The 16,177-nt window shown below is 37.4% G+C and overlaps 1 protein-coding gene across 2 annotated transcripts in view; it reads right to left on the bottom strand.

The window, feature by feature from the left end:
- Window positions 1-16,177, bottom strand: part of lmf1 (lipase maturation factor 1) — a 43,090-nt gene that overhangs the window by 10,762 nt on the left and 16,151 nt on the right. For both annotated transcript variants that reach the window (XM_052102459.1, XM_052102458.1), the window contains one exon: window positions 1,483-1,650. In XM_052102459.1, the coding sequence (XP_051958419.1) occupies window positions 1,483-1,650 (168 nt within the window). The remainder of the gene's footprint in view (window positions 1-1,482; window positions 1,651-16,177) is intronic.

Here is a 16,177-nt window from a genome sequence, read left to right on the forward strand (position 1 = left end):
ATATCTGTCCTCTTTACACATACATATTTTCATACATATTCTGTGTCTGAAACCACTCACTCATTTATCACTCATTATATCCTTGGGGGACCCCGTGTACACATGTGCGTACATTTGCTATACTCAACACATAATTCACATGACTGAAGTCAACAAAAGTGCCTCTGGTTAAGTTTTTTTTCATTGAAACCTTATTGGGTGTAAAGACTGACATCTCGTTTCGTTTGATAAGCCGCTTTAAAAAAATCTGTTCATTTTTCATGTTACAGTGCGCTGATAAACGTGATGTACACATTTGAAATTTGAAAAAACATGTTAGTTATTTTGAATAACTTTCCACATTAACAAATCTGTGTGTTAATATGCTTTATTTTAATATAAATTCAAATATCACATTTAATTTAGTTATCACTGTACAGTACAGTTCTATTTATTAACAGTAGTAAATGTATTCCAATACTCACAGCATTTACACATTGAGAATAATTGTTTTGCTTTCAGAGGCTTTATATGGAGTTAGGATGAAAATAAGGTGCATTTCAATAATTTCTGAGACCAGTTCAGACAGACAGCACACTGGAGGTTAAGTTATTCACTAAATAGGTAGCAAGGGATCAAGGGGACATCCTATAGACATTCTAAGTCCTAAAATCAATTAAAAGTTTCAATGGTAATCATTACATAGATTCAGAATTTATAATCTATCATTTTATTTTAACATGGCTGGCTGTGATTTGATGCTGGCCATTACTTTATATCAGAATTAATTATTCAGCTTTACAGAAAACCAGCTGTCTGTAACGTCTCAAAAACATCAATAACCAACACTCCTGGAAACATAAACAATTGGATAAAAATTATACTTTCTATAGCTTGGTATAATTGAAAAATTTCACAACTTAGTCCCACTGTCCACATATGTGGACAAAATGTTTTACGAAAACTATATTCTCTACTTTTTTTTATTTTTATGTTTATTAGGTGCTAGTAGTTACAAATCAAATAGGGAAATGTAAAATGCACACAGCAGTCATGCTCGGGTGGATAGAGTAAATGCCAAAACTTAGTGTAATTAGCAAAAATCTTTTGCTTAATGTACTGTAACTCCCTAAGAAGCTGTATTAAAAACCCTATCACAGCAGTAGTGACAACTTTTGAAATTAATGCCAGGGTAATGTCCAAAAAAGTATTGTGATTTAAATGTACATTAAACAATAAAAATTACAAAAATATTTAATATATTTACACAGCTAAATTAACGAGGAAATGTGTCATCACAGTCTGTGAAAATGTACCATCATTTGCTTGTAGGTGTCAGTTAGTGACCAAGTGATGCCACTAGATGGCAACAAAGTTATGTCTGATACCATGAGAGGCACATCAACCTCATGAATAATTTAGAAAATATTAAATAGCACAGGCTGACACTTTGGGGAACAACAAGTTTAGGTAATTAATAATTTTTGTGTATGTGAAGGTCACCTGGAAGAGGATCTGGAGGGCCCCGTTCACCATGCACATTCGCCGCCCCATGAAGGTGAGGAAAGGCACAACGAGCTCGATGAAGTGATTGCTAAGCGTCTCAAACCGATGGAACCACCATGGAGAATGGTGCATGTAGTAGGACATGGGGTTAGGAACCGGCTGGGTCTGAGAGACAGGGAGAGAGAGAGACAGGGGGAGAGGGAGAGAGAGAGAGACAGGGGGAGAGGGAGAGAGAGAGACAGGGGAGAGAGGGAGAGAGAGAGACAGGGGAGAGAGAGAGAGAGAGAGAGAGAGACAGGGGGGGAGAGAGAGAGAGAGACAGGGGGACAGAGAGAGAGAGAGACAGGGGGAGAGTTAGAGAGAGAGAGAGACAGGGAAGAGAGGGAGAGATAGAGAGGGGGAGAGGGAGAGGGAGAGGGAGAGAGCAAAGCTAATCAGTATGCATTATGTAGTGTTCTCTAAATCAGTGGTTCTCAAACTAGTGGGTCACAGGTCTGTTCTGATAGGGTGGTAGACAGCATGTAAAATTATTGTTAAATGCAAATAATAGAATGCAACCACCCATTTTATCAAACAGTTGTAGAACAGCAAAATAAGTACGTTTATTAACTTCCCATACCATTTGTTGGTAACGTCAAATACACTGTGTCCAAATAAACTCATTTTATAATATTATGCATTTAATTTTTCAAACACTTCTTTTTTCTTTTTTTTTACAGTAACAATTTTGGTACTGTGTTGGAGTGCCACTTGATATCCAATGTACAATCTGGGTCCTGAAACAAAACCAGTTGAGAATCAGTGCTCTAAATGTTCCTATAAACAAAAGGTAGATCACATGGTGCCAAACTCCTCAAGGTTATCTGCCCCCTAAAAATCTCATAATCCCATAAAAATCCCCATGTATCCCATAATACCACAACTACAAGAAAAATGATTTGATTTACACAGGACTGCAAAGCACATTTACAGCATTTTTACACAGTAAAATAATAACTTCAGAATGCTGCTTTAAAAAGCCCCAGAGTTCTTTTGCTCAAAACCTTGGTTGATTTTAGAGGTTTTCTGAGTGTTGCTTAAAAAAGCCCCAGAGCATTTAGCACAAAAACTTGGTTGATTTTAAAGGTTTGAGAGCCAATTTTGTGCTCAGTTGTGGCAGTAAATGAGGCATAGAAAAGTAAATGGAACTTGCGTCTGACGAATGGCATATGACACTAATCATAGGCTCTCCGCACCCAGGTGGCAGAATAAGCTCTAATAGCCAGACATGGTCTTTATGTGTGTGTGCGCGTGTGTGTGTGTGTGTGTGTGTGTGTGTGTGTGTGTGTGTGTGTGTGTGTGTGTGTGTGTGTGTGTGTTAAAGGCAGCTTTGCACTAAGGTCAAGGCAGGTGTGTTTGCATATTATTACCTTGGTAATACCAATATGCATGAACTAAATAATTTCATACAAATAACCAGGGATTAGAAACTATGGTGCCTTGATCCCACCACGTGGGGAAAATAAAAAAGGTAATTATGACTTTATATTTTACAATTGAAACTTTACTTCTAGCAACTGCTGCTTTATCAGTTACAAAAATGAGCATTTGCAAGATGCAGTATAAAGCTGCAATTACAACTATTTCTTTATACTTTGCAATTTCTTTAGATTTATTTATATCTCTCAATTGTGACTTTTTCCATTTATGAAAATTAGCACTTGGGAGATCCAGTAAAAGTTGCAATTACAAAAATGTCTTTATATCTCACAATTTATTGATATTTATTTATATCTTGTAATTGTGACTTTTGTCTCACTATTGTGACTTCTTGCAGTTACTAGAAATAAAGTTGCAATTGTCATAATTTAAAGTCAATAATTCAAAATCAAAAGTCATAATGACTTTTTTTATTTCTCATACCTATGGAAGGATCTGACTTTGGAATTCCATAAGAAATGTTTTTTACAGAACATAATTGAAAATAGGAACAAACAGTTCTTCCAAAAGGAAAAGATTTTAAACGATGTCCCTACTGACTGCGGTGTCTATTCTAGATTCTATAACAAGAAGGCTATGCAATGGTAATCAGTCATTCTTATTCTTACAATTTTGCCAAATTAGATGTCAAGAGACGTGCATGTGCATGTTTAACACAAACTAATAAAAAAATGGTACAATCCACAAATCTATAAAATATTTAGGTTACAAAGGAATCTATTTAGTGATTGATTTGATGTCACTTTTATTTCATTTGAAAGCTTATTATCAGTGTACTCTCATTATCAAAAAAAATTATAAATTCTTAACCGCTTTTATTTTTTAAAACTGGTTACCATTTGGAAACGAGGCCGCAGAACATGCAACTCATGCAAAATAAAAATATTTAGCTTCTAATTCCCACCATAACTATTAGTGCTTACTATAGTCTGTAAAGACTAAATGCAAAAATGTTAATGAAAACCCAATATAGTCTGTTTTTTCATTTTAAACATTAATATCATGGAATTTCTCCCCATTTACAGTTTATGTTATGCAATGTGATAATTAAGATAAATGTGTAGTCGCACCACAGAGATGAAGTATTTATGTAGACAAGCTATACCCACGAAAGCAAACAGAGACTTCTGTACCGTCTTTCAGGCTTACACACGCACATACGCGCTCACACTCACCTTTTCCTTCCCCTGCGCCCATCTTACCCCGTGCCTCGGAGGAAAACGACCTTAAATAACCAAACTAAACCCATGTCTGTTGCCTGAATTCAATAAACATGAAAACAGTGGCCCTCTCACCCACTGGCTACCCTATCCAAGTACGCTTTGCAGTTTGTTTGGGCTGGTTGAATGGAAGTAGTGTGGCAGGCGGGTTGGTGGTGCAGTGACTGGCGCCTGTGGTGGCTTCTGTCACATAGTGTGTTAAAGTCATGGGAGATGGTGGAGGAAGTCAGCCATGACTCTCGGGATTGGTACCCGGATGTAGGACTGAGAAGAGAGGAAACAAGATCAACTCTTCTTAGGGTTTTGGTGGTCGCTGCGTAAGCAAATCTATCCTTCATTAGTAATACCCAGATATTTGCTTAGTCAGCTTAGCATTGACAACTTTAGCTGTTTTTTAAAAAAATAGTTTGTCAAAAACTGACAATTCTGTATTTACTCACTCTCATGAAGTTCCAACCCTGTATGACATTCTTCCTTGAAACACTAAAACACTTCCTTTAACCATGGATTATAAACTAAGGTGTCTTGATTCCCTTGCAGGTAAAGAAAAAGGTAATACTGATTTTATACACATTATAAACATATCTTGCATTACTTCTCGCATTTGCAGCTTTATTGCAATTATGAGAACAAAAGTCAGATTTACCTAAAGGACATATCAAGCAAAATGTGCAGGTTGCACTTTTCTTTTTATACCATGAAAGTGGATAGTAACTGGTCCTTTCAAGCTCCAAAAATGCCAAAAAGCAACATAAAAGTAGTCCATAAGACTTGTGTGCTGTAAGTCACAAATGTAAATGGACTTTATATTTGTCTTTTACTACTATGTACTTAAGCACTTGATACAATGTACTCATTATATACATGCATGTTGTACATACATTGTACTTCCAGTTAAAATACCTGCATGTCATTACAAATGTAGTAACACTGTTAACCTTAGCCCTAACCCTAACCCAACCGTTAAACTAAACTCTAAACCTAATGTAAATCCTAACCCTAACCTAACTCAGTAGAAGCAAATGTGAATTGTTTGAGAATTTTGAAGAATAACATTTACAGTGGCAAGAAAATGAATGTGAACCCTTTGGGGAATTACCTGCATTTATGTATAAATTTGTCTTAAAATCTGGTCAGATCTTCATCCAAGTTAAAATAATGAACAAGCACAATCTGGTTTAGCTAATTACAAACCAATTATTGTATTGTTCTTCACACATCATTCGCAATGCATCATTCACACATTCACAGTGTAGGTTGGAAACATTTAGTACTTTGTACTGTGGCTACTCTTCCTAGAATGCTCAATGAGGTAAAAAAAAAGAACCCTAGAGTGACAGCAAAAGACTTCAAGGAATTATTGGAACTGGTTAACATTTCTGTTCATGAATCTACTATACGGACAACACCACACAAGCATGGTGTCCATGGCAGGACACTACGAATTAAGCCGCTGCTTTCCAATAAAAGCATTGCTGTCTGGTTGAAGACCACCTTGACACTCCACAATGTTACTGGGAAAACGTTTTGTGGACTTATGAATCTACGATTGAATTGTGTGAGAAGAACATGCTATGGCGTAAAAAGTGCACTGCATAACAACATGGAAACATCATCACAACAGTGAAGTACATCATTATTTGGGATTGCTTTGCTGCTTCGGGCCTGGCCTGCTTGCCATCATAGAGAGAAAAATGAATTCCCAAGTTTATCAAGATATCCTACAGGATAATGTCAGGGTGGCTGTGCGCCAGCTGAAGCTCAGTAGAAGTTAGGTGACACAGCAGGACAATGACTCTAAACATCGAAGTAAATCCCCTACAGAATGGGTTAAAAGAAAGGACCTTTTCATGAAGATGAGATTTTATAACCAATTAATGTAGAAAAACAGCTAATTCCACATACTTGAGCCACTGTAGTTACACAATAAATACATTGTATGTATTTTAATGTTAGTACATTTAATGTGAGTACAGGTTCTCACATATCTCATGAACAGTGTTAAGTAGTAATGGATTACAATGCAAGCATGTGCAAAGTCTAGGCACAAGCAGTTTTGCGAAACCATATGCGCAAAGCGCTAATGGGCTGGGTCTAGTGCAATTTAATTAAGGTTCTTCTCAATTATTGCACTGTCTGCTTCCTATTATATTAGATTTCATGTCAAGCAATGTCCATATACATGAAGACAGCCCATTCATAAGAATATGGTATGGTAAATGGCCTGTATGCAATGCATCCCCTGCTTTGTGATCGAATTGTCACCTGTGCTGCTCCGGACCACGGAGTGGTGTGTTAAATATTCTCTTTTTGGCCTATCTGGGACTGTTGGGGCTCATCCTGCTCACCTGAGTCTCACCCGATTGAAATATGCTTTTCTTCTCTCCCATTGTTCATTATTTCTAATGTTTATTTGTTATGTTTCTCTGTATAATGTGTTATGTTTAATTTCTGTACAGCAACTTTGAGTGTTGGAAAGGTGCAATACAAAATAAACATATTATTATTATTATTAATCATATTGATCTACTGAGACAAATTATGGCTAGTTTTGAAAGTGATCAATAGCCCTTTGATATCACCTGCTGGTGGAATACCCAAACTACAAAAGCAGGGATGGATTTTAGACTTTGCAACGAGAACAGACGTGGTTATAAAATGTCTTGGTGCAAAGACCTAATTCTCAGGAAACTAGCAAATTGCGACTTCCTCTACTTCTTAACCTACAATACACCCACAGTTTGTGCATTTACACCCACAGACAGCACAAATACTCCCACACCCACTTGCGCTTTGCATTGGCTTGAAAATTGTGCTAAAATTTATCTCTCTCACAAAAGTTGTTGAAGATGAAGTGCACGTTCCTTGCACTTAACGATGCACCTAGCACGGTCAGAAAAATAGAGCCCTAAGTTTTGTTTTATGCATTTTTTTAGTAAGATGAGACAAGGGGGCGACTTAATAGTGTTCACTGTTGTTATTTTGGGATTTAGAAACAATTCTGTTACAATGGGTTACCATTGTGGTGAAGAGTGAAGCTTTTCTCTTAGATTGAGGATGGGTACTCAAAACAACATGCTGTATGTTGCTTTGCTCAATGAGCAATTACTATAGCATTTAGCATAATAATGTATGCTATTGCTAGCAATAAGTTAGCTAACCAACATATCCTTATACCATTAATTAGTAATGTGACTAAATATTAAGTAAAACTGAAGGAATTAATTATGTTAGAGACACACTGTATATAAAATCACTTTGAGGCAACTTAATTGGGTCATTTAAAAATAACTTTATTCCATTATTTTGAAGTTACATGAATAAATAATCCTAAATAAAGAGGGGAAAATATGTTATGCAACTTAATTGATTCATGTGGAACTTGTGCACATGATTAAATCTTCCTTAAAGCATTTTTTTCCCAGTGTGAGCCAGAGCCTGAAACACATGCAACAGACCAGAGATTGACACCCAAGAGTAATCAGATTACATTACCTAAAAAGTGTAATCTAAATTATTGTTTCTGATTACAATAACAGTAAGTGTAATTTCCAATATGTACCAGATTACATTTCAGACACTGCCCGTGATTAACTCTTTCCCCGCCAGCGTTTTTAAAAAAAGTTGCCAGCCACCACCAGGGTTTTTGACGATTTTCGCTAAACTTTAATGGCCCGCAGAATATTTTCTTCCATGAATATATGAAGATGCTATATATCAAAATAAAGATCTGAGCCTCTGCTTTTAGGCAAAAAAAACGAGCAGATATTTTATCTTCATTTGTTCTTTTTTTATTGCCACTTGAACAGAGGTAGGTTTTGTCAAAAACAACATTTCGGACAAAAAGCTGAGAAAAAGGCATTTTTATCAAACAAGTGCTTTAGTATTAGTATGGTGTTCCACTTCACGTTTGAGACGATCGCAGTCTGTTTCTTTGATCAAAGAGTTGCGTACTCTTTCAAAACATGCGTGCGGGTCTTCCTTACCGTATACCACCTAAAACACGGATACCCGGAAAATTCCGTGTTTGGCGGGGAAGCGTTTTTTCATAAAACCCGGAAAATTCCATGTTTGGCGGGGAAAGAGTTAATCACAACATGATGAATTTGAATGTTTTGAATTGAAGTGTGAATGAGATTTGAAAGCTGCAGCAAAGGGAAAGATTCTCCAAAAAAAATAAGAAATAAAAAAAAAAAAAAAAAAATCACACAAAGCTACTGAATGGCTTCTGAAGACTTGGAATACAGCACGTGAGTTGTGAGGACTACATTCATGGTACTTTTACGGTGCTTATTATCACTTTTGGAGTTACTATCCACATTCGTTGTATGGAAAAGAGAAGCCAATGCATTTTGATAGATCATATGTTTGTAATAAGTGAGCAAATGATGACAGAATTTGTATTTTTGGCTGAATAATACTTTAAAGCTGATGTTTGGCCAAGTGCAGCTTGAAGGGCCGTTCAGATTGACCACGTAATAAAAAGCAAGATGCAGCACAATAAATGTCTCAGTTGAAGTTCTTTCAAATGTATATGCCGTCTTGAAAACGTGGCGCTCATGTGCAAGACCTTGAAAAATCAGTGAGAAACAATCAGTCTAGCACATGGTTATAAAGAAAGCAATAATAAAACAGCACAGACAGAAGCAATTCAGTGTTTTGCATTGGTTTGTTGTTGTTTTTTACATTCTGTGGCATAGTCCTCCAAGTGGCTTTGCAGTAGCAGCATTATGGTTCACATACTGTACAGCTAATATAAATCTCATCATTCAATGATGGTTGTATACTAGCAGGTAAGGTTCTAAGCTTTTAGAAAAAAGAATGAGGGTTTAAAGGTAGCAGCAGTGTGTATGAGCCAGTGACGGGAGACTTTCTGAGATCATATTTTAGCTTTAACCATGTGCCAAAGGGCAATGTGCTTATGCTAAATGGTTCCTGGAAGGACAGCCACTGTGACTGGTCTACTATACGTTACTTTAAACAACAGTGACTGCTACATGGCAATTCATTTAAACATTGTCTATATTACTATTTCACTTCCAAGATATCTGTTGGACTGAGCATTAACAAGGATTTGAGCAAATAAAACATAAACAACCAAAGCCTATACCTGTTTAAGATCCTGTAAGTACAAAATGGTTAAGCCCAGCACATCTAAAAATAATGAACTGGGGACTCCCTTATGGGATTAATGCAATATTATTCATCACCACTTCCTGTTAGCTTGCCAAAATGTAAAACAGAAGTGGGGTGAAAAAATGGGAGCTCTGCCCAGTCACTGAAATATAGCATTTAAAAATGAAAGACAAGAGCCACGGGTCCAAAACCAGGATGGGGATCTGGTTGAGCAACGAAGGTAAGAGAAGAAAGACCAGAGAAAGAGGGATGAGCTTCTGTTGCTGGTACAAAGATGTGACCAAAAATATACTAATAAACAGATGCAACCATTCTGCTTTCATTCAGATACATTCTGGCTACTGGCACACAACTAGAGTTTATGTGAAAAGATATGATTGAAAAACCAGATCTGTTCTAATTAGGGAACAGCCTGCTTTCATACAGACATAAATCCTGAAGCATATTACAATGTTCACTTCTAGCCCTAAAACAGGAGTGCAAATTAGTTCCATACACCAAGTCAACTGTTAAATTCCTGTGTGTGTTTGATACATTAGTATTGTAGGCCTTGTTATTTTTTAAATATAACAACCTAGGAAGCCTTTGTCTCCAGATGTCTCCAAAGACATGTTTTGGTCATACTCTAGTGGACATATTAGTAGTATTAGTATTGATGTATTATTATATATCTATTTCAGTCACTTTCACCATGCATTGCAAAGCAGTCAAGTTTAACCCTCAAGCCTTCTTTTTAGCTAAAAACTGGAAAAAAAAAAAAGCCTATGAGTTTTTGTGTGCAATTAACAATATTTTTCACGTGCTCCTACATGATTCTGGTGAAATGCAGTCATGTCCTCCTCAGTCCACAAAACCTCAATGTCATTGCATTACATTAGATTTGAATAATAACAATTGAATGTGCGGTAATAAAGTGAACTTTGAGCATTTTACATTCTCATTGTACTTGGTAAAGCTGGCATCACACTAGCAGACTCAGAACAACTTGATTTGGGTGGGGGGGGGTGTCATACTTAGTGAGTGTTGTTGCTGATTTTTCCTTTCTAATCGGTGAGCCTGTCACACTTACTGATTAAAAACAGAGGGAAGGTGTCACACTTAACAACTGCCTGACTTTTCTCAACTCTCCACTGTCACGCCCTATTTTCACACCCAATCAGACCCAGACTATATATTCAAGTACGGCAGGGGTGCTCATTACGTCGATTGCCACTGGTCGATCTCGTTAAAAGGTCAAAAGGGAAATGGATATAAACTATGATAATTTTAAAGAATACGTTTTATTTCCTTATTTCAGCTTCCCCGTGCACGGATTTCCGAAACGCAGGAAGTCAGGGGAAGACTTGTTCATATTTATGAGGGAAAGGATACCTGATATGGGTGGGGTGAGGGTTGGGTTATATTTTCTTTGACCAATCATGTATCGCTTTCCTCATGAATAAAAAGGACCCATCACATGTACACTGTAAAAGGCCTGTCTGGCATGTGGTATTAATTAAAACACAATCAGTTATGTCTATAGTAATAGCGTGATAGACCTGCTTGTATTAATATAAGACTTTAATATTAATCAGACAACATTAAAAAGAAATCCAGACTATTGGCTGGATAACTTTAGTAGCTTAAAAAATATTATTATAATCATGCATTGAAAACCTAAAAGTTTTTTATGGTAAATCTGAATGTTTTTCAATTTCTGAACATAAACTTGAATGCATATTGATACTGCTGTTAGAAAATGTAATAACTGTTTCCGTCATTTGTTTCTTTGATCCTATTTTATTACTGTAAATATACCTAATTAACAAATTAGTTATATTAGTTTTGGTATCAAAAATTGTCAAATTTCACTGGTACACATGTACCAACTACTGAAATGTTGGTATCGTGACAACACTCCCAACAAAACATGGTAAACTATATATATACATATATAGTATGGTATACATACTATAATGTCATTATGAAAAAGTAGATCTCATGCCATAGAAGTGAGAGCACCCCTGATGTACAGTAATTAAATTGCACCCTTTTGCTGTTTAATAATTAAATATTGCGATTTAAATTCTTTTGATTAATTCTACATGAGGGGGTTTTACTGCTTTTACTAACCTTCAAAACACAAAAAAACATGCACACACAGTTTGGTCTCCATTGATTCAACACACTCCATCTCAGCTCTGTTCTGCTGCCATACAGTGTTTCATTGTGATTTGGGGGGAAAGTATCAAGGAAGAAAACATTTTTCAAACCATGATTCCTTCAGGAATATCTGGAAATGATACTCGTTTCTGTTTTAAATTTTCCATGGAGAGGGCGATAGTAAATAGAGCGCCATATTCTTCCAAACCTCTGTCTTTGCCCTGAGCGTAATCAAACTGAAGAGCCTAACGGAGCTTCAAGGAGGCCAAACAAAAAGTGAATTCTTCAGAATGAACGATGAAACCACTTGTCGGAATCACGAGGCTCTTCCAAATACTGCATATCATACGGCTGCTCAAGTGAATGTTACTGCCACATCTAAATCATTGACGTGGGTGGTATGGCCTAGTGGATAAAGATCTGGGCTGGTAACCAAAAAGCTTGCAGGTTTGAATACTTGAGCAAGGCTCTTCCTTAACCCCAGGTTGCCAGGAGCTTAAAGGGATAGTTCACCCAAAAATGTACTCACCCTCATGCCATATTAGATGTGTATGACTTTCTTTCTTTTACTGAACACAAAGATTTTTAGAAGAATATCTCAGCTCTGTAGGTCCATACAATGCAAGTGAATGGGTACCAAAATTGTGAAGCTCCAAAAAAGCACAAAGGCAGCATTAAAAGTAATCCATAAGACTCCAGTGGTTAACCCCATGTCTTCAGAAGTGATATGATAGGTGTGTGTGTGTGTGAGAAACAGATCAATATTTAAGTCCTTTTCACTATAAATTCTCCTCCTTGCCCAGTAGGTGGCGATATGTAGGAAGAATGCAAGTCGCCAAAAACAAAAGAATGTGAAAGTGGAAGAGAAAGAGAAAGTGGAGATTTATAGTAAAAAAAAAGGACTTACATTTTTATCTGTTTCTCACCCACACTTACCATGTTTCTTCAGAAGACATGGATTAAACCACTGGAGTCACATGGTTTATGCTGTCTTTATGTGATTTTGGAGCTTCAAAGTACCCATTCACTTGTATTGTGAGGACCTACATAGCTGAGATACTCTTCTAAAAATCATTGTTTGTGTTCAGCAGAAGAAAGTAATACACATCTGGGATGACATGAAAGTGAGTAAATAATGAGAGAATTTTCCTTTTGGGGTGAATTTAATGATTCTCCTTTAATGATTGTACATCAAAAAGAAAATTATCCTTAAACGAAGGCAGTGTAATTCGTGGATTAAATATAAAGTTGCTTTGGTAGCATTAAACATGATTTCATCTACAAAAAATCTCCACTTTATACAGAGCACCCCCACTATTTTCAGAAGCACCCTCAGCGATTTTGATCTGGATCCATGACTACAGGTTGGTCCAGGGGGAGTGTCCCTGTAACTTGAGAGATGGTTTAGTCTGTGATCATTTACTTGCCCTCATTTCATTCCAAACCTGAATGATTTCCTTTCTTTCTTGGAACACAAATAAAGTTATTTTGAAAAACTCTAAGCTGCTCTTTTACAATGAAAGCATACCTACAAAAAGAAAAGAATAAAATCATCACAAAAGGACTCTAAAAGTAGTAAACTCATGACTTCTGAAGCCAGACATTTGAAGCTCTATTGTGCATGTGCATTTTTAAACTTGTCACACAAGTTTTCATATATCAAATGGCATTGGTTCTTGTTCGTCTCATATCCGAACATACTGTGCCAAGTTAGAAAATGCACACGCAGGGGGGCCTGGGTAGCTCAGTGAGTATTGACCCTGACTACCACCCCTGGAGTCGCGAGACTGAATCCAAGATGTGCTGAGTGACACCAGCCAGGTCTCCTAAGCAACCACATTTGCCAAGTTGCTAGGGAGGGTAGAGTCACATGGGGTAGCCAATAATGCAGTCAACAGTAAACAGATGCCCCAATAGATTTCTGACATGCTGCACGGTCTTGCTGCTTCAGCTCACAGCTGAATGTCCATGCCTGTCATCTTTTTAGCACGTTCGATTTTACGCATTCATTGTGGACAGCCTCAAGCCATTGCAGTGTGACGGTTGTGTCCAGTGTAGACAAGGTGCAAGGGTTCAGAATTCATACGGACTACTTTTATGGCTTTTTAGATTATTAAAGACCCTTGCCACAATATGGAATGTATGGAAAATGTGTCTAAGGACACCAAGAGTCTGTAATTTTTGTATATGTGTGAATCATTGGTTGAAAACATTATCTTAAATTTTGGGAAAAAGTGCGAACGTGAAGTGTCGTGACGAATCATGATTTTTGTGTGATAACGTTTATGCACAGGTTTAAAGCACAAATATGTGAGTACAGACTGTTAGTAAATTAGAACCACGGTCAATCGACATTGCCACTGAGTCAGCTGCAGTACTTCTTTAATAAAAGTATGGCAATGCTATCAGTCTGCTGATTACTGCATGGCCTTGGGAGGTAAGGACAGAAGACTTCTTCAAGTGGTTAATTTAATAAATTTAAGAAAGGCAAGCAAATGATCAGAGCAAAAGTCAGCTGAACATTCAAAACAACAGTAGGGAAAACCCCCTCAGGTATAAGACCTTAATTAATCTTGGGCCAATGTGAGGAAGGTACACCCATTGAACCTGATTAAGAAGCAATACGACTTTTGTTCAGCACTTACAATGAAGTGAAGCCAATTTTTGAAAGGTTTAAAGGCAGAAATGTGAAGCTTCTAATTTTTTAAAAGCCCTTACATTAATTCTTCTCTTAAAACTGTTTTATTATTTGAGCAGTAATGTTGTTTAAATCGTAATTTTTACAGTCATTTTGGGATTTTAGCGTTTACGGCGTCATGTCATCATGGCAACAAAGTTGTAAAATTCAATATAACTTTACACAGAAAAGGTTAGTAAGCGATATTATCACACTAAAATCATGTCAACAGTAGGGATGCACCGATCCAATACCTGGATCGGTATCTGCTCCGATACTGAAGTTTTTAGACAGATTGGGTATCGGTCTAAAGAGCCAGATCCAAATCGGATACTGTGTGTTAGTCATGTTCGTTACTGTCAAGCTCCAAAACAGACATAAAAGAACCATTAAAGCACCATTAAAGTAGTCCATATGACTCATGCATTTTATTCAAAGCCACTTGAAGACAATTGATTGCTTTATGAATCGCAAAAGGCTGTGTTTAATAAGTAAATATACGGGGAGGACCTGGGTAGCTCAGCGAATAAAGATGCTGACTACCACAACCGGAGTCACAAGTTCAAATCCAGGGCATGCTGAGTGTCTCCAGTCAGGCTTCCTAAGCAACCAATTGGCCCAGTTGCTAGGGAGGGTAGAGTCACATGGGGTAACCTCCTTGTGGTCACTATAATGTGGTTCTCGCTCTCTGTGGGGCATGTGGTGAGTTGTGCGTACATGCCACGGAGAATAGCGTGAGCCTCCACACGAGCTACATATCTGCGGTAACGCTCTTAACAAGCCACGAGATAAAATGCGCAGATTGAAGGTCTCAGACGGCAACTCACTGTAGATACATCAATTTGATCAGCCCTCAAGGCCAAACATATGGGTTCATTTTTATCTAAATCACACGATGCACACAGAATATATGAGACAATTCTTTCTTCCTGTTTTTTTGTTAATTTATCATGCCGCCATGGAAACACCGTTTGAGCCATCAAAAAAACGTTCACAATTCAGTCTGGTGCCAGTCAGATGAATTCCCTATGAGGAGTATTTCAAATTCCAGAGCCATTCCATTTTCAAACAATCCAAAATGGCTGACTTCCTGTTGGACATAGCTAATGTCTGTGGTGTGAAAGTTGTCCGGCTTGATGAGATACAGTAAAATTAGGTAACTTTATCTGAAAAGAGATGTGATACAGAGTCCCTTGAACATGGCCATTTTCTATTTGGCACTACACAGCCCCCTCTACATGCCCATGAATGAACCTTTGCCCAGCCCTAATGGTCGACAATTCTGATGTGTGTGCAAAAGATCATAAAAATTCAAGCATCCCAAGCACCTCAAAAACCTATGAATATACATAAAAAGGAATAATAGTGTTTAATGTGTTGCCATGGCAACAGTAGTCAAGATATCAAAAATCCCTTCATAATTTTAAATCTGTATTATCTTGGCATTATTATAAACAAATTTGAAGCAGTTCAGATAAAAATAAGAGTGCTATTCTAAAGTCTGTAAAAAAAATCCTCACTTCCTGCTGTCAGTTGGTGGCGCTATGATCATGCCCCACAATAATCATATCCACGTGATCAGCCCCAATACCAAACATAAATCTCATTTGAATCTAAATCTCACAATGCACGCCGAAGATATGAGCACTTCCTTTCGCATTTAATTTATCGCCTCGCCATGGCAACACCGTTTGAAATATAAAAAATCCATTAGCAATTTAGCATCTTCAATATCTTGGCATGATGTTGCCCACATTTGGTGCCTGTCACATAAATCCCCAAGGAGGAATTATCTCAAATTCCAGAGCATGCATTTTTCAAACAATGCAACATGCAGACTAGAGGCAGACTTCCTGTTGGGTAGAGCCTATGACTATGAGGGTGAAAGTTGTCCAGCTTGATGAGATCTATATGTGTACAAAGTTTGGTGACTGTAGGTGAAAAGGCATGTGCTACAGTGCCTCCAAAAATCTAATATTCAAGGGGCTGGCAGAGAGCACCCCCCAAGCTCTAATGGCCGACGATTCTGATGTGTGTG

This window comes from Xyrauchen texanus, chromosome 33 (genome assembly GCF_025860055.1).
Source record: "Xyrauchen texanus isolate HMW12.3.18 chromosome 33, RBS_HiC_50CHRs, whole genome shotgun sequence".
In the NCBI taxonomy this organism is placed as follows: domain Eukaryota; kingdom Metazoa; phylum Chordata; class Actinopteri; order Cypriniformes; family Catostomidae; genus Xyrauchen; species Xyrauchen texanus.